Source organism: Embiotoca jacksoni, unplaced genomic scaffold (assembly GCF_022577435.1).
Source record: "Embiotoca jacksoni isolate LCO1_2020_lvr unplaced genomic scaffold, fEmbJac1.0.p SCAF_61, whole genome shotgun sequence".
NCBI classification, from domain to species: Eukaryota; Metazoa; Chordata; class Actinopteri; family Embiotocidae; genus Embiotoca; species Embiotoca jacksoni.
Genome location: NW_027185416.1, coordinates 85,497 through 105,000, shown reverse-complemented (window position 1 = coordinate 105,000; position 19,504 = coordinate 85,497). Strand labels below are relative to the sequence as shown.

Sequence of the window (19,504 nt, the reverse complement as noted above, 5' to 3'; positions counted from 1 at the left end):
AATCATCCTCTGGAGACCATTAGCCTATTGTGGTCACAACATTTCATGGCAATCTAATAATTGTTGAGATGTATCGGTCCAGACCAAGCAACCAACAGACAGACGTCGTCATCCCTAGAAGGACAACAACAAACTCTATTTTAATTTAGGCAGAATTTCTCTTTTCAGGCACATTTATACAGCAGAGGTGGCACCTTATCGGTGATAACACTGTGATTGCTCTGTACATATGCACACATTTAATAAGATCAAAACAAAGAGGGCACTAACAGCACAATGGTGTAACTTTTCCACATATCATAATGACTGTATACAAATTAACAGCATCAACTGTCCACATGTAGGAAAACTAGAGAAACAAAAAGAGACTTGGATCCAAATGACCTTATCAAAACACGGGTTATATTCTTTTTTTTTTTTTTTTTTTCTAAAGTCAGAAAATGTACCAGAATTTACAATTTGCACTGTATTCATAGGATATAACATACAGAGCATGATGATTATGGTGCACCTCACTCAAACAGGAACCAGCTGGAACAGGCTCCTCATGTCACTGCGGTGTCTATTTATATCGCTCCAGCGCAGAGCAGTTCTCCGGGAGCTGAGACTTCACCGAAGAATGATCGATTCACGTCCGACCCACTGTTAACAGGACATCCATCTATTCCACATATGACAGTCGAGGTGTTGTCGCATCACTGACACACTACACATTTTTTTTTATTGACAGCCAGTTATGATACAAAACAGTTCCTTAGAAATAACTTTAAAAATCGTGGTATGTATGTGGTATTTTAGACGAGTAACTTCGGACCCACAGGACTCGACTGTCTCGCCATTTAGGGCATCACGACCTTCAGCCCGCGAGGCAACACGCTGATGGACTGAGACGATAGATACACAAGTCCTCCTTCTTAGCTGACAATGATCCTGTTAAATTAAATAGGCCTCTCTGCTCATTCTGTTGGAACAATCCTTCAGCAGACATCCTTCATTACAGTCTCTGCATTTGCCATCAGTTTTTTTTTGTGTTTTTTTTTTTTTGGGGGGGGGTCAACAGTGAGCCTCTGAGATCTTCATAGCTGGTTTTACGTTTGATGGTTGCAACTTCCTCTTTGCAGGCTCCGGGGCGTTTTTAAGTTGTGACGAAAGACCAAAACACATCATATTCACGAGGAGCAGCACGTCGTTTTTTTGGTCAAACTGAAAAAAGGGAGCAGACTGGGGTTTGTCACAGAAACATCTCTCAGAGGCAGAGCTGCTCTGGAGGCAGAAATAATCTCGTTAGTTCAGTTACAGCAGCACATCGGCATCCTCGCCCCCCCCCCCCCCCCTCCCCCCCGCTGAGAGCCATGTTATCTGACCCCACTCGCCCGATGAATATTTTCTATCTGCTGCCAACCAACTGGTGTCCCAACACACTGGTGATGATGTTAACAATATTACTGGGGAGCATTGTGTGATTTCAACACCGGTCATAAATGCGGCTGCCTCGATGTTGTCCTGATTTATTGCACCACAGTTTAGCGGTTGAAGCCAGATAGACAGTCAGATACTATCAGTGACTTCGACATGAAGCCCGCTGAAATCAAACAGGATTCCTGTCGTTCCAAAATGTTCCCCACGAGACTGAGACGCCTTTTGAAGCCCGGAGTTTAGATTCATGGCTCATCGCTCATTCACTGCTTCCTAACATAATGTCAACTCACCCATAATATGGAGCAAACACATCGGTTTGTGTCATAACAGACGGGCGAACAAAAACAAAAAAAACCATGACTGTCTATATCGCGAGAGAAACGCGACACTTTTCATCGCATCCTTCCTGTAAATGTTCTTTTGCTTTGTTCTCCTTTTAATGTTTAAGTCAAACGGTGAAAGTGTTAGAACCTGTCAGTCGAGCAAACACAAGTCTCTTTAAGCCTTTATCCTCCCAATAAAACAACACGCACACACACAGTGGAGGCAGCCAGCTGATCATATTGGCTTAATTTACTTATAGTGGCCTTTACCTGCAGCTTTAAGGCACTTGTGCATTAGCATCGGGGCTAGTAAGTGAAAGTTTTGTGTTCAGGCTCCATAGTTAAGCGTTAATAGACTATCATGAATGTAGGTATTAAATATTTATGAAATGTCATCACTATTACCACCTCTGTCTCGATTCTTTGGCTTTGTACTTATAATAACGCGCATATTTGTGTTTTAAATTCCACTTCCAGAGCAGCTCTGCTTCCGAAATGTTTGCAATACAGTCTGTCAGACGGTGGAACAGGATCCCGTCGGTTTGACTGGAGAGCGCGAGGTGCTGCTGGACGTACAGGACGCTCGTCCCTCAGACCTCCAGCAGACTCTGAGGCCGCTCAGGTGCCTGCGGGGGGTCGGGCTGCAGGCGGCAAATGGGCTTGTTGCACATGGGACACACTCTGCGGATCTCTAACCATTTTAACAGACACCTGCAGATGAACAGACGAGACACAGAGTCACACAGGTGGGCTGAGGTAAAAAAAAAACAACGAAAGAAACTGCAGGAATAAAGTCAGCAGGTTAACTCAACAGGCATCAATGCAGGATATTTACACAGCTCACACATGCTCGTGATGCACAATGTAAATATCAGAAACGTGTCTCAAAGCGCTGCTCTCAGTGTCGCGCCTATGCTGCAGGGCAAAGACAGGTTTCAATTGCTAAAAGGCGCTCGTGTTCAAACATGCCAGACAGATATGTTCTCAGCAATCTGGTCGCCATTTTCTGCAGAGATCCCTGCAAAAGTTGCAGGTTTTATTATTTAACTGCCTCTGACTGCTGCAGCTCTTAATCAAAGGCAGAGCCCCTTTATTGAGGGGAATCTGAAAGTAAAGTCATTCATTTTGCACATCTAGAAGTCTTTTCCAAAATGTTAAGAAATCAAGGCCAGAATATTATTTGGTGGTTTTAGAAGCGCAGCATGTGGAGCCACTCGCAAAGGATTTGCAGACACAACGACTGCGCTGTGTCGCCTGTGGTTTCAGCTAAAGACTGTTTGCATCTGAAGCCTCAAACATGATGTATGAGTCAATCAAATTTGCTGCCTGATTACCAGTTTGTGAAACAGCCAAACAAGTAAATCAGGTCAGGGGGTTTTCTCATTTGACTCTAGCTATGAAATACTGTTGTGTACGTTCACAAACACGTAGCCAGCTGTCCGCCTCGTGAGAGTTTGGTAGTCACGAAGCGATGTTGCAGGACCTACTTCTTGTGAAAGGCGTGGGAACACGGGCACACGCCGAGCTCGTCCCTGCTGCGAAACTCTTCCAAACACACCGCGCAGGTTTGCTGGAAAAAGGAGAAATGAAATGAAAGAAATTGATTTCAAATGATTTCATCACGTCATAATTCCTCCATGTAACCGGTATACAACATTCATTACGTCCGAATGATAATGCATCGTTTCAGTAGCCATACTGTTTGATTCTTTACGAAAGTAATCAGCCACATACAGTAGCTTTCCATGACCGGATGCAATAATTTGATCACTGTCATAAGCCATCATTCATATATTATTAATATTCTCATACAAAAAGTGTTTACCATAAAGGTAGTGATTTAAGTGATAAATGAACGGACATGTCAGTCAGCGAAGCTAACTGACAACGGTAGCTTAGCTCTTTACTTTTTTAATTTCATTAATAATTCAGCAGACGATAGAACTGTTTCTTTGTTGACTTTTTCTGTGACAGAAAGATGTAATGGGATTTTCTGCACAAGAAACCAACCTTCAAAACAGTCAAAATCAAGCATGGCATCTGTTGGTCAGCTGTATGTTTATCCTCCTGCCTTACAGGGACTCAGACCTACATGTGCAATATTTCACACTACAATTGGACACCTTTGCCAACAGTCATAGTGAAAAAAAAGCTCCTTGTTTTCCCTAGAAATGACAGATTTACTGCAGCTCGTTACAAGCAGTGCAGTTGTTGCTGAAAACTGGAGCCATCACATTTTTATCTCCTGAGTCACTCAACCGCACGATATGTTTTCCACAGTCATTAATGGTCATCTTCTTTTCTGTTTTAATGTGTCCATCACATCCCATTCAAACGGTGTTCAACTTACGCCAAGAAGGCTCAGTTTCTTCCCCGCTCCTTTTAAAACAACCTGTGGATGAGAGTGGGTGAAAAAAATTCAGAAACGAAAGTACAACAGTCTGAAAAGTTGAACTCTGGTCGAGTATTAATGTTTTTTAATACCTCGTTGTAGCCGTACTGTTCTCGTGCACCTTGTCGCCTCAGTCTGTGAAATACAAACAACAAAGTTATCATGCTTCCCTTTGGTGTCACGATGATTGTATAGTGTGTCTGGTGGCCTCGTATCTGTGTTCACCCGGACACGTCCGGTCACGTTGCATGAATCAGTTTGGATACTACGTACTTCAAGCAGCCCTGGAATTCACACAACTCCAAATTCAAGTAACAGCCTGTACAGCTGCACTCACATCGAGCACAACTGCAACTCCGTCAGGCTCTGGCAGGAAGAGTCGGACTGAAATTCAGTTTCATTAAGCTGATCGTATGTTTTTAAACAGATTATTCTGCCCGTCTGCAGCCGCCTTCTGTAAACATGTAAAAAAAAAAAAATCTTAATTAAGTTTGAAACATCTTTGAAAATGAGTCCATTGCGAACGGATTCTGAACTATTCCTCTTCTAGCAAAACATCAACATGACTGATGAAAGATATTTTCATCAAAGCATTCAAACCACGTTGATTCCGTGAATACTGAATCAAAAACAAATCACTGTTATGGCTGAAAACTCGAGTCACAACCTTATCTCATGCTCCATCCATCTTTACATCTTGTTCTCCTGCAGTCCGTTGCAGGTTTCTTACATAACTGGCAGACCAATAAATTAAAGAAACACAACCACCTCTGCAGGGGTTAAACAGGTTTTTCCAGAAACCCTGGAAGTTGGCAGCAGCACACTGATCTAATCCCGGCCCGTCTGCAGCCGCCTTCAGCAGTGCTCACTTTGTTATTTGTCAAACAATAGGCAGTGAAACATGTACAGTATTTCCATAACGGACAACAAGGGGCCTCCACGTCGACAGATGACCTGAGAAGACTCTTTACAGATTTTAAATTAGATTTCTCAGAGGCAGAAAAATTGTATCAGCCAATAAGATTTGTACATTTGAAACCAGCCCAAAACCAATGAGCTCGTTGTGACTGAGCTAGTATGTGGCAGATCACAACTCTCCCACACGGATGCCAAAAGATAAGAAAAACGATACCGGTGGCAAGTCCAGCTATGGATGATTGCTCATTGCTAGAAACATGTTGCGTATTTGTACTGTATTGTAGGTAGAAAATATATAACGCCAGGGGCTGGAGGGTGTACACATGCCTTCGTACTATTTTTTTCATTTTACATATTGGTTTGTAGGTTGATTGAACCCTTATGGTGACTAAAACTCAGATCATATGCAGTTAAAGTTAAACAGCTTATTGATATTTCAAGCCTGAACAGGTTTGTTGGAAGAAAAATAAAGAATATAAATGATGAAGGTTAAAAATGTATGATGTGTGACGCTCTAATAAGAGGTTTCATTTCCTTTTGGAGCTGCTGTGAAGCTGATTTTGATGTATGTTTGACAGACTGTTGAATTTAATTGGACTGAATGGTGTCTGATTTACGGGAAACATGCCGACACCAGAGCGCCGAGTCAGCCGTTTCTGTTGTCGTGTACCTGAACAGGTAGCAGCAGAAGATGAGGCTGAGCATGAGGATGAAGAGGCCGATGCCCAGGATGATGATGTAGACGTTGAGCGGCAGGTAGAGGAGCCCCTCGGACGTCATCTTGCAGTAAGGGTTGGAGTTCTGCAGTCCAAGGTCACACAGACACCCTGAGAGGACGAGACGCGTGAAAAGAGATCAAACCGAGTGGAAACAGGACCAAAGAAAGAAATAATAATAACGCCAAAGTAATATTGTTTGGCAACAGGAAGAAAGAAGTGCATGTTTATTAGTGTTACAGCAGCGCAACCACTGTATCACAGCAATCATGCAGGATGTCTATAATGAAAACATGCAGTATATCCTCAGATTTCGGGGTAAAAAGCCTCTGAAACAGCATTTAGAAAAAGGCCGTTCTGAACTATCCACTGAATATGTGTTATATCCAAAGCAGAAGAACTTATACTTCATTCTAAAGCAGTTCAGAATCTTAATTTCAACTCCTTGCAGATGATGACGCATTAATAAATACAACAAACAGCATCATTTCTGTCATCGATTGTCATCGGCCGGTACGTGTGTGAGCCAGCTGTGTTCAGAGCCGACTTTGTTTTCACACAAAGAACAAGGCGCTCATGAATGCACTGTTGGTAATAACACAAGCCCACATGCATGTTTCCAAATGCATGTTTAAAAAGTAATAAAATGACATTTTTGAACAGCCACACATAAAAAAACAAAGAATATCACCAATAAAGAATATGTGTTTCTCTGACGCACATTACGCAGACAGAAGATGTTCGCATAAATAATTTTGTGGGCGAAATTCTTCAGTATTTGAATATCTTTATGAGTTGAATGGTTTCTGGTGTCTTCAGCTCTCAGAGTACCACAATAGGCTGCTCTGCTGTGGAGACACAAAACCCTCATTTGATCTGAGCCCGACAACTTAACTAATAACGTCACGATAAGGCTTAGATTTAAGTTATTGTAGAAATTAAAGCTGATCAAAATGTTATTATTAGCCACCGGTTGATGTGTCAGCTTCCTGTCTCAGTGACAAACAGTCTGCGGTCCCTCTTAGCTCTTCTGGAGCGTCTTTTATTTTTTTGTTTTGGACTCATGACCCACAACTGTACTGTTTTGGTTGAGTTTCCTGGCTCTCATCAATCTTATTTACAGCCGTATGCAGCAAAAAACAAACTCAGAGAAAAAACAATTATACATTTAATGCCCAAAAGCACCAAACAGCAGACGAAGAAGATGAACACAGGGATCCTCCGGCAGCTAAAGAGATAAACATCGTTCTCTGGAGTTGGTGGAGATCGAAAGGAAACCCGTCAGGTGTTTATTAATGTTGGCTGTGTGTGAAAAAGGAAAGTGTTCGCAAACACGTTAGCAGTAAAAAAAAAAAAATAAATAAATTGTGACGATATGTTGTGTTTACAGTTTCTTTCTTGCACTTTCCCCTGAGTGACCAAAAACAATCAGTCAGGGTTGAAGTTGGGCCCGAAGCTCTGACAGCTGAGATTAAGATACGAGGAAATGACACGTCAATTATGTCCCAAGAAAGGAAAAGGTAGATGTGTTTGGATGTTGTGTGCATCTGTCTTAGCTCCATATGAGCCCTGCTAGTGTGTTCTGGTCCGCACATGTCAGACATCCCCCCCCCCCCCCCACACACACACACACACACACACACACACAGCCCACGGCGATGATGTGGTGTTAGATTTTAGGAGGCGCACTTGTGTGTACGTATGTGTGTAACCGGCCCGGCTCACATGCTCCACGCCGCATCTGTGAAGCCTCTTGTTTCAAACTGCAACCCAACGCTGCTCACACCGGAGGGATCTGGAGACGCGCAGCCGTGGAGTTCGAGTGAAAGTCGAGATACGAGTGCAGGATTTGTGGGTGAATTTTTGTTCCTGCTGGCGTTTCGCTATCCGCCTGACGCTCGCTGGCTTCACCGCGAGACCATCTTTACACCTTTGTTTTGTTTTTACAGAATTCAGACGTCCCACACAGGGAAAACAAACAAACAAATAAACAAAAAAAGCCCCTCTATTCGCTGCAAAGCACTTTCATGTGAACTCTTACAACCGTCCATGCGTCACACAGGAATGTGCTCCACTTGCTTCTTGGCCCGACTCTCTGGAGTTTGGGCTGGGAGAGAAAGAAGCCTTCTCGGCCGGAGGGGCTTTGAACTCGGCACGTTTCATTCCTCACGACGCACGTCAGCCTCCGACCGCACTGATGAACTCTTTCTGGAGGTGAAGCGCAACAACTTCCACGACCCTCCGGTTCACAAGTCATTCTCTCATGGACGAGGGGTCACGCGGGGGGTACGGGTCGGGTGGTGGTGAGAAGGGGTGGGTGGGGGGGGGGGGGGGGGTTGTGGGTGAAGGAGGAGGCAGCTGTAATCTTAGCACCATGTTGGTAAATCATTGATAGTGGAGCAGTAACCCAGGGACAGGACTGTACCGGAACACCGTGAAACAGGAGCAGTTTTATGTGTTTTTGTCGAATAGAAAAAATGTCCCTCATGACTGAGGCCGTATTTTTATCACGTCAGTGGTAAAACACATCAAAAACACACTGTGGTCATTGGTCCTGTCATAACTTCATGGATTGAAACTCACAGAGATGATTAACTCGTCATTGCTGGGGAAGCAGCACACAAGTGTTTCTGATGGCTCGGTTCCATTAAGTGTTTCTGTTTTTGTTTTGTTTAACATTTTGGATTACTGGGTTATATTTGTGAAACGCAACTCAAAATAGTCCCACTCATTAAACAGAATTATGATTAAGATAGTTTTGTTAGCCTGCTAACAGTTTCATCTGGGTGTAAATATTTGGTAACTCTATGTGTGAACTATGTGTACGTCTTTCACAATTATTACATAATCCTCTGATCCCAGTTATTTCGGCTGACCGCATTTCCCTTTATCCTTTCCATTCATTTATATAAAAACAGCTGGAGGAAACAAACAGAAAATGTCATATCTCCGTCACTGTTTCCACATTGTTTTGTGGTTTGACTGGCACTCTTTTAATGACGTCATCTCGTTGGTCTTTCTTCTTCTGCTACGGTTTAATAGCATGTGAGTGGAGGTCTATCGCCACCGTAGTTCATTATTTATTTTGACTACTGGTACCTGTTATTGTCATGAATTTCTTTGTCTATTTCAGTAGTAGGCTTTGTTTATTAAAGTTGGTATTGAGCCTATTGTCTCAGGTGAACAGAAATGTAGTTTTTGTTTATTTGTTCCAATGTTAAATGCCAACAAATTGCATTTCTTCTTCATAAGGTGTATTAATAAACTTTGATCAGGCCGATACCGTAATAGTGTTATAAATGAAAATGAAATCATGTTATTTGTATAAGCTGGAGCAGCTGTCTCCAGGACACTCACCGTTACACCATTGGACAGGATTCATCAAATGTGAGGATGGTCGGATGGCAGTCCCGGGAAATCTTTGGGGTCGTGACGTCTCCGATATCACAAACTGCGATTAACACCACTTTTATGGAATAGTTAGTGGAACTAAAGATGAGGACTTGTGTCCACACCCTCGTCGGTTGAGATAGTTTTTTTCCTGATTGCTGACAGTGCAGATGAGTATTGAGTTAGGAAATCCTTGTGGTCTGGATGGAGTAAGGACACCTGATTAGAGGCTTCCAGTGCCTCATGAAGATATTTACCTGCATAACCAGCTGATCAGATGAATCTGCAGTGGTTGATTTACTCCCATAAACGGGACACAGACATCAACCTGAACTGAGATTTAACTCCCGAACGACTGTAAATACAACAGAGGCAGAAGTCTGAGTATTCCTTTGTGTCTTCACTGAGCATGACGAAAAAGAAACCAGAGTGGAGTCGAGGGGATGAGAAGACACCAATGTCACAGTCAAGATGAGGACACGTACTCCAAATCCCATCCAGCACTCTGGTCATGGAGCTCTGGCTCTTTGGCTTTGTCTCCTCTTCAAAACATTGTGACAAGGCTCTCCCTCCCTTCCTTCCTCCTCTCCTCTCCTCCCTCTCCTTTTCTTCTCACTCCTCTGTCCTCTCCTTTTAGATCTCCACGTCGCTCGTCTCCTCTCTGGCTGTGAAAACCTGCCGTGGCCAATAATGGAGAGACAAAGGGAAGGACATGGATGGGTTCCCCGGCAGCAGCACGGCCGGCCAACCAGGCAGGCTGGCAGGCAGGCAGCCTCTCAGCAGCTCCTCATCTCTTCCCCTGCCTCCCTGCTCCGGCCACAGATACTCAGGGAGGTGTGTATAACACAGAAACACAACGCAGCCCAGTGTTTCAGATCCCGGCTGGAGCTGGTCTCTCCTGGGTTTCTTCTCACGTTCACTCTCCCTCCTCGTCTCCCGTCTCCACTTCTCCTCTGCAGCTCTCAGTTTGTAAACAGATCCCTGCTCATGTGATTCGCTGTCTGCATCACAGCTCTGCTTTCACCGCCCCCTCCTTCCTTCTTCCTTCTTCCTCCCTCCTCCCTCCCGGCTCGCCTGCCTGTCCTCCTTTTACCCTCGCCCCTCTGGGTTTTTCCCTCCACCCCTCCACCCCCCTCCTCATCCCCTCCTTCCTTTGCAGCTGCAAGCTATTATTGAAGTAGCTGCAGAGCAGATGGCAGACAGGCAGATGTGGCCCGAGGCGTGGGGAGAGGCAGTGATACCAGAGTTAAAAGATAGAGAGAGAGAGAGAGAGAGAGAGAGAGAGAGAGACAGAGAGAGAGAGAGAGAGAGAGAGAGATAGATAGATAGATAGATAGATAGATAGATAGATAGATAGATAGATAGATAGATAGATAGATAGATAGATAGATAGATAGATAGATAGATAGATAGATAGATAGATAGATAGATAGATAGATAGATAGATAGATAGATAGATAGATAGATAGATAGATAGATAGATAGATAGATAGATAGATAAATGTAAATCACATGGCTCCAAGCATGCAGTAGGTTTCATTTTTATCCAATAAAAGAAAATGTGTAACTTTCACGCCTAGACAGCTCAAATCGTGGCTATGTCACGTTTGGCTGTAGTGGACCAGCGTGTCTATTTCATGTTTTGCCGTGCAACTTATTTGCACTTATTGAGTTACAGGAACATAGGTTAACCAAAGATTAAGAATAAAAGCAATACAATTGACAGAATAAAATAGAGGTAGTAAAATATTAGGTAAGGCATGCAAAGTATATACAAATTAAATCAAACTAAATAAAATAGGGCAACAGTCAGCGGTTGTGCAAATAAGATGGTGCAAACAGAGAAAAGCTTGAGTGCAATGTATGATGTATGCTATTTGTTGAACTGATTAATAGTACGTTTTGTTAATAGAAACTCTCCTTGTTTGTAGAAAGATTATAACCTCAACTGAGGAGGAAGTTTGAATCATTGGACTACTAACTGAGCAAAAAACTGCTTCTTAGCCCTGCAGGGACCCTCAAATACAACTATAGCATCAAACTTTAGTTCAAACATACTGGGATAGAGACCAGCGGCCATTCAGTCAGTATTATAAAGATATGGGTTAATGACAGATGATAAAACAGCTGAAAGTAAAACCAGATACATGAAGGGAACATGAGCCAGACATACAGGGTTCATCACAGCTATAAGTGATGGATAGATGGATGGATACGATCAATTAACCACCAGTCTGTCCACCTGAAAGAGGAATAAAACAACACAAACCTGATATATTCAGCTGGTTTCCTGTAGTTTGTTCAGCTGTTTAAGGGACATTTTTTCTGTCGAGGTAGAGCTGAGAATCACATTTTCAGCTGTTTGTTATTTGCTGCTTCTTTATTTTAAAATGCTCTCACCAGACCAAAGGAGCACAGCCGAAGGAATAAACACTCCAGAGTTCAAATAAACCGCGATAAACAAGCACACATTTGGCGTCAATGGAAAAATAGCAGCTCCTCAGTTCGGTCACGTGAATTAATGCTACCAATGAGTTTATTTCTGCCTCCAGAGATCCTTTGATATGTTGACCAATAGCTATAACCTGCTAAATAGTTTCTGTATTAGCCAGTAAATACTTTCAATAGGAAGACGACTATACTTTTCTTTCAGGAAAACGTGCATGCTCATATCTGCAGCTCATAAATAACGATAAAACAGAAAAAAGCACTTTAGATGAAGCCATAAAAATTATATATATATATATATATATATATATATATATATATATATATTAGATGAAGCCATAAAAATTATATATATATATATATATATATATATATATATATATATATATATATATATTAGATGAAGCCATAAAAATTATATATATATAATTTTGATAAAGCCTCATCAAAATTATATATCAAAATTATATATATATATATATATATAATTTTTATGGCTTCATCTAAAGTGCTTTTTATATAATATACTTTAGATGAAGCCATAAAAAGTTTCAGTATTGATGCACCTAAAGCATTACTTCTTTCAAAATTATTTAAAGAGATGCATTTTCAAAGGGGCTTAAAACTTATTTGAACGCGGTCCACTAGTTCTGAAGTGCTACCTGCTTATTCAAAGATGTGGTTTTGTTTCTGTGTGAGTTCCAGCCTTCAGACTAGAAGTCCCAGTTGCATACCTTTTTTTAAATGTGGAAAAAACAATTCCAACGCTTAATAGTTCAATTGTCTACCTGTCTTTTCATGTTGGACATTATGATGGTTGACCTGTGATTTTGTTTGCTATTTGTTTATGTTTAAATTATATATATATATATATATATATATATATATATATAATTTTTATGGCTTCATCTAAAGTGCTTTTTTCTTTTTTTTATATATATATATACATATATATATGTATATATACATATATATATATGAACAGATTAAGCAATAAAGTCATAAGAAGCGTGGCAAACATGCTCTGTCGACAAACTATGAAAGTTTGATTTGCTTTTTATTTACTTGTAAACAACATGAATAAATGAAATATTCAGAATAAAGTAAAACAAACCCAACTGACTGTATGGTTGGAAAACAATGTAGTATGTCCAAGTGTCTTTTCTGTAACATATGAAGCTTTATTTCAGAGGTCCATTTAGAGGTCATGGGCAGAAATGCAGCATACGACGACATGCAGCCCCCGGAAGTCATGTTTGTTTACCAAAAGACTTTCATACTGAACCGGGAAACATAGAAACTCACAACTCTACTGACACAAAACTTGTCAAGAAATGATTGTGGCTGCTTGTGTAACTGATACAGCAGGACTCAGTATATCAGAATCAAGCTTTAATACCACTGAGACTTTGTTGTTTTGGAACATAGTCTGTAATTTTTGTGTTAAAGCTATAATCCTCAAGATTTCCATGAAGTCAAAACATAAATTTGTCCTATTTATCACTATTTTCCTGCAAAAACCTTGTTTTGTTTAGGTGTTACACTAAATTCCCATTTAATAAATCTATATTACCTTTTCATGAAAGTAAGATTGGAAATAATGGGAACAGGAGATTACAGATAACTTGATCTTGTGGAAACAAGTGTAAATTTGTTGATATTTGTTTTTACGATTCCCCTTCGCAAGAACTCTAATGCTATTTAATAAACCGACATTTAAAACTGTTGTGGACGATCATAGTTATAATGTAAATGGAAAGAACTGAGAAGAAAGTAGGCAGTGATTTTCCCCCCAAAATTAATTAAATTTATTTAGAACAACAAAAAAAACAAAGCACACATAAGGAGACCATCACCCACTTTCCCACAGAACCCCCCCCGCCCCCCCAAAAAACAACAAAAAAACAACCAAGACCTTTTAGACCCAGTCACTTACTGTCTGCAGCCATTCAGGGAGGTTCTCTGGAATTAGTGCCACTTCGACCAAGGTGCAATTCATCTGCAATAATCAACCGGCGCCATTTGGTTCTCTGCACGAGGCCCAATCAAACATACATATTGTAAGTAAAAATGTCACTCAAGTAAACATCCCCCTTTCTGGAAATGACCAACAACAACACAGTATCAGCAAACAATAACTCACTAAGAAATCTTAAAGGGGGAAATACATTCCTTAAAGGGTCAGAGGTCAGGGAGTTAAAATCCTCCTACAGAAAACCTGCATGGGCAGAAATACTGAATACAAGTGAGCAAGCATTTCTCAAATATCACAAATTCTCAGCTCATATAAGTGTTGATCAAATAAGCGAGAGGAATATGCAGCTTTGACAAAAACATTCAAAAATACATCTGAGCTGTTGCTCTTCTGTGGTCATCAGACCCCCCAATATTGTCCCTTTAATATTGAGACCTGGTGTAAAAGATACGTCATTGACCTTCAAAATCTCCCTCAGCTCTATCTTACTGATAATTACCATTAGAAAGCAGATACGAAGGCATTTTGGCAGCTTACACTTACATAAATCTGACACATGATTATGATTCTATAAATAGCAGGTGCTAAAACAAAATGATAAACAAAAATCTGTACAATATTTTTAGTCTATGAGGACTTTCAGGCTCATATTAGTGAATGCACCAGAACACCTATTAGTTTTTAGCCATTAAACACCTCACGTGTTGAACAAAATATTTGTTTCACAGCCTTTAAGCTTCTGAGCAGGTTGCTGAGTGTTAATCACTTTTGCAATCATGTGTCCAACTCTGAAGAGATGCAGGTATTTATTAATATTAAATCATCTTATTGTGGTGATTTGATCTTCCTGTTGTACGTGCAGGATTTAGAGCAGAGCCCTGGGAGATCGATGCCATATTCTGTGTGCTGGCCGATCTTGTGAGAACTCAAAAGAAATGTGGAGGCGTTGGGAGCCGGTGTAGAGGTCCTTCAACAGATTCTCTGTCATCAAGGCGATGATGATATCAGGCAGCAGCACTAAGACTTTTTCCATATTCACCTGTAGGGTCATAATAATGTTAGAATACATGCTGACATCTGTATTAAAAAAAAAACCATCTCAAACATTCATTACCTCTTACTTATGTCAAACTCTTTGACTGCACCTAATCATTATTAGAGCTATTCAGTGTATCCCCAAACACACAGATGCTGTGAGTTTGTACCTGTACATCGATGGCGCTTGGTGGGAGGAGTCTGAGCACCTGGACCCTTTGATAGATGAGTTTGGGAAAGTTCTGAATACAAAGAAACACATTCTGACAAAGAGAAAGCAAAAGATTAAATTCATCTAAAATCCACCAGAAATCAGCAAAACATTTAAATAAAAATGCACAATTTGTGTGACAGTTCAAAAGCCTGTTGTCACCCTGTTGTAAGATGCCAGCGGTATTTGGAGCAGATTGGGTAGTCCCTGCGGTGGCATGCCACTTAACCCATGTTGAAGTAGACTGGGGTCAAGAGGACGCTCAGATCTTTCATTCTTGCAGGTCCCTCTGTCGGCTCCGGGGTCCGATGAAGCCACACGGATGCCTTTGGTGCCTCTCAGGCTCATCATGGCCAAGTCAGCAGCATCCGCATCCGAAAAAATCACTGTGCCACTTGTGAGTCCATTTTTCACCGTTTTCTGAGGTGTGAGAGGAAAATATCAAACTACTGAGCAGCAAAAGGACATTTAAAGTGGAATTGAATGAAGTTTATGTTTTCCAAATAGTTTGTCTGCAATAAAGTTACCTGAACACTATTGACTTGTCCAAAAGGTGAGCACAAGTTGAGCAGACCCTCAGCAGTCAAATCAATGCCCCCTTCTGCAAAGATTTTTATTTTCTGTCGGGGGAAATATAAAGTCAACGCTGACATCTGGAGGTGGTTATTATTGTCTGAAAGCATTAGGTTGTCCCTACCTTTGCATCAGGCCCGTCTATGGGAATTAACTTTGGAAACCCCCAGTTGCTTTGCTTACTGTTTGCATTGTGGCTGATGGCCATAACGCTCCTGTACGTAAAAGTGTTTCCAAATCTCCCAAAGTAAACAGCTATGAGGATTCTAGTCTAGGCTGCAGAAAATGTGGTCGAATACCACCAGAAATACGGTTAAATGTTGGTAAATTTGTAAGAAAGCAAAAGAGTTCACAAATATAGTCTGATGTGAATTTTGAAAAAATACAGTTTTGAAAATACATAATTTCTAAATTCAAGTTGATTCAACCTAGCAACGTGTTGGAAATCCACACAATTCATTCAACAGAAGCTGTTTTGGCAGTCTGATGGCGCCACAAGTAGAAAAACAACCAGCTTATTAAAATAATGTTGATATGTCAATCCGTTGATTAAATATACGTTTTTAAACTTTTGGCTTTAACTTCAATTTTACAGAAATGCTTATAAATCAAAATTACCTCAACCTCAGCCTCAAAATGTTTTGACCCTAGGGGGCGCTACAAATACCAAAAGTTTATGGGTTAGTACGAAATTCTGATCGCACATTTAGGGTCATGTCTCAGTTGATCACAAAAATTTAGCAATGATTTATTGGGCGTCGCTTACTATAACAAATCTAGATTTATTTTTTTTGGACATTTTGCATTCCATACTTCAAAAAATTACAATCAATCATCAGTACGTCCGACAGAGTTTTTCAGTACATCTTCTGCATTGTGACAAAACTTTGGCTCACTGCAACCTATGGAAGTTATATTTATTATTCTATATTTCTCAAAACATGCAAAATCAATTAACATCTATAGCTCCAGAAATATTCATTCAAATGCTACAAAAATGGACACGGACCTTCTTTGGATACTGGGTATCACATGTCTTCTAAGGGGATAATTTTGGTCAAACATTTTCTATTTCTCCAAACATTTGCTCAAAATTCACCAAAATATTTGGAGATACACCTGAAATCATCCCAATGATATGTGACAAAAAGATATTTTAGGTTTCAGTTTTCAATGTCATTTTGAAGAAGAACTGCCAGGAACTCTAATACTAATTTGATCATGAACTAGACTTTTGAATTCAACAAGTATTAATTGTTACCACAGTTTTACTTGAGAAATACACAACTGACTGGAGTATGAGGCAGATTTCAGTTTATACTGACAACAGACATAAGACACTTAAAACGGAGTCGATGATGGTGAAATCTGCAAAATTGAATCGGTCAGTTTTGTGTAAAAAAAAAAAAAAAGAAAGAAAAAAAAAAGTGAATTTAGTGAAAATTTGAGATGGACACCGTTTGGTATAAGTGTTTGTTTTTAAGGTTGTCACAGCTGATCAAAGATCTGAAGCGCTAACATCTCCTGTTTAAAGAGATAATTCAGTGACAGAAACACTGCCATATTATTAAATGTGACAAAAGATAACTATACAACACATTTTCTTATTGTGTCTCAATTGATTATCATGCCACCAGAATATAACTCCATAAGAACTGAAAGTGAACTCTGTTGTGTTATTTTTCCTGTTGTTGATCATTGATAGTATATAAGATGTATATACAACCCCGTTTCCAAAGAAGTCGGGACCCTGCGTAAAATGTAAATAAAAACAGAATGCAATGATTTTTAAATCACATAAACCCCTATTTAATTTAAAATAGACCAAAGACAACATATCAAATGTTGAAACAGAGACATTTTTATTGTTTTATGAAAAATCATTTCATTTGATGCCAGCAATACGTCTCAACAAAGTTGGTACAGGCTCATGTTTACCACCGTTTTGCATCACTTCTTCTTTTGACACCACTCTGTGAATGTCTGGGAACTGAGGAGAAACATGTCTGTCCTTTGTCCAGCAGGGGGCGCTCCAGGACCACGTACCAGATGCAGCGGTTGAAGCACTTGCATTGCAGAAGATGGCGCTGTTCATAGTTCATAGAATGTCCTGACTTCAGCATGGACTGAAGTGTCCTTATCCTACATGCTAACAGACATTACTCTCAGCACCGACTAGAGTCAATTATAAGCAAATGAAATGGTTGCATTGCTGTAAACTGTCCTGGGAACCTAAAATAGAACTGGCATGAAGACTTTTGCTGTCACATTTGGCAGCATTGTGAAATAATACCCCTGAAATTGTGCACCAAATTTCATTTCTCCTTTTCCCGTCAAAGGACTCCGTGCCAAGGCTGAGTGTTCAGGCACCGGGACAAGAGACGTATGAGCCAGCACAACAAATTACAAGTTTTTTTTTTAGTTGATTGCCACATGGAGGTCAGCCCCCTAGTGTGGTGCAATGATAATATATGTAAATGGACTACCATGCTCCAACCAGACAGAACAAGATTTAACCAGCCTGCGCCTGACTGGGGTTGCTTACCTCCAAACTTCACACATGTTTGACAAGAAAATTCCAGCACGGCAGTCGTAGGGAGCCTCATTTGTGTGGACAGCGAGGGCCTGGAGGCAGCTGACTTTTTGTGAACCAAATAGCGTGGATTCTTCATAGTACTACATCTATTATTAACTCTTATCGGTCTTGACGTCAACTTTATAAAGTGTGGCCTATTTAAAGTGAAAGGCATTAAGGACCCTCTGAAAATATAGCTGGTTATTTGAGCAGATTTTTTTGTTGTTGTTGCCCTCTGAAAAAGCACTTTTCATCAATGAATTGAGACACATTTTTAATCTCTGACCTCACTCACAAGCAGCTGTACTTTATCCATCTTTTATAGTCAATAACTTTGGTGCACGTGCACGTTTGGGCATTTAAGACTGTATACTTTGGTATTCTTTACAGAGATTAAAAACATGGAATATGTGGCAGTCTATCTTGCATGCATCTGTTATCACAACTTTGAGCATGCGCTACATGTAAAAGATAAACCACAACAGTTAAAGCAACAGACTGTCACAGTGCAGTGATTTAGTCCTATATGAATATCTCTGATCTCACATGAGGCTGCAGTTGAACTTCAGACGCAGCTTTTTTTCAACTATTGTATTCCTGAAAAGTGGGCTGACCTGTTTGTATCTGGCAATGTGTGCTTTCTTTCTCTTGAGGGTAGAGGATTCGAGGAATGTGACAGCACGGAGGGCAACAGCAAGTGGCATTCATGAATCCACACACAGATAATAGGCTTTCAAATCTTGTTTGTTAATAACAAAGGCTCGGATGTAGGCCAACTGTCTGGGGTGTGAGGCTGATCCAAGGACACTGGCACACCAACAGTGCACAGACATAACAGGTGTAATAACATAACTGGCACTAGACATGGAACATAAATAATATTTTTCTTCAATAAAAGCATGAATTTTTTTTGTCTTGCACTTTCCTGTAAAACATATTGCAAAATCAAACTGGCATGTCTTGCATTATGACATGCACCGTGAGCACGAGGACATATAAGAGGAATCATTATAATGCACTTCTTAGGAGTAAAGTGCAACTTTCAAACAACTCCAACTATGGAAAATGTTGCAAAATAAACATTTTCATTGACGGATAAAACATAAAAAGGACAAAGAGGCGTTTGCTTTTTCAGTCCAAATACAACGTGCACTTCAAAAAAGAGAAATGAAATGACTTTTCACGGGCTGCATTGGACAACCTGACGACTGAAAGCACAAGAAAGGAGCTGCACGTCTTTCAGTGAGTCGCACAGACGTAAAGAAACGAGTGGAAGACGGTGTTGCTGGGTAAACAGCCAGCCGCCCTTCGACAGATCCCCTGGATGACTTGCCCGGGTTGTGTACTGTCTCCACTACACACCAAATCCAGTATTTTTCCATCAAGTAGCGCGCTGGACCACGTGACCACAGCGGAGCGGAAAAAACCAAAACCCTCTGTCATGTTTGCATCCTCACTGGGACAGCGGCGCGCTGCGAATATGGCGCTCAGTTACAAAAATGCACGCCGTGACCGTGACATGTTTTCGT

General features: G+C 40.7%; 1 protein-coding gene across 1 annotated transcript in view; it reads right to left on the bottom strand.

The window, feature by feature from the left end:
- LOC138213573 (RING finger protein 122-like) overlaps positions 1 to 10,178 on the bottom strand; it is a 10,361-nt gene extending 183 nt beyond the window's left edge. The window contains exons 1-6 of the mRNA XM_069174765.1: positions 9,126 to 10,178; positions 5,723 to 5,879; positions 4,227 to 4,269; positions 4,093 to 4,134; positions 3,230 to 3,312; positions 1 to 2,453 (exon numbers count right to left, since the gene is read on the bottom strand). The exon at positions 1 to 2,453 is cut by the window's left edge and continues 183 nt beyond it. Of these exons, the coding sequence (XP_069030866.1) occupies positions 2,333 to 2,453; positions 3,230 to 3,312; positions 4,093 to 4,134; positions 4,227 to 4,269; positions 5,723 to 5,879; positions 9,126 to 9,150 (471 nt within the window). The 5' untranslated portion in view covers positions 9,151 to 10,178 and the 3' untranslated portion in view covers positions 1 to 2,332. The remainder of the gene's footprint in view (positions 2,454 to 3,229; positions 3,313 to 4,092; positions 4,135 to 4,226; positions 4,270 to 5,722; positions 5,880 to 9,125) is intronic.
- Positions 10,179 to 19,504: the final 9,326 nt, after the last annotated feature.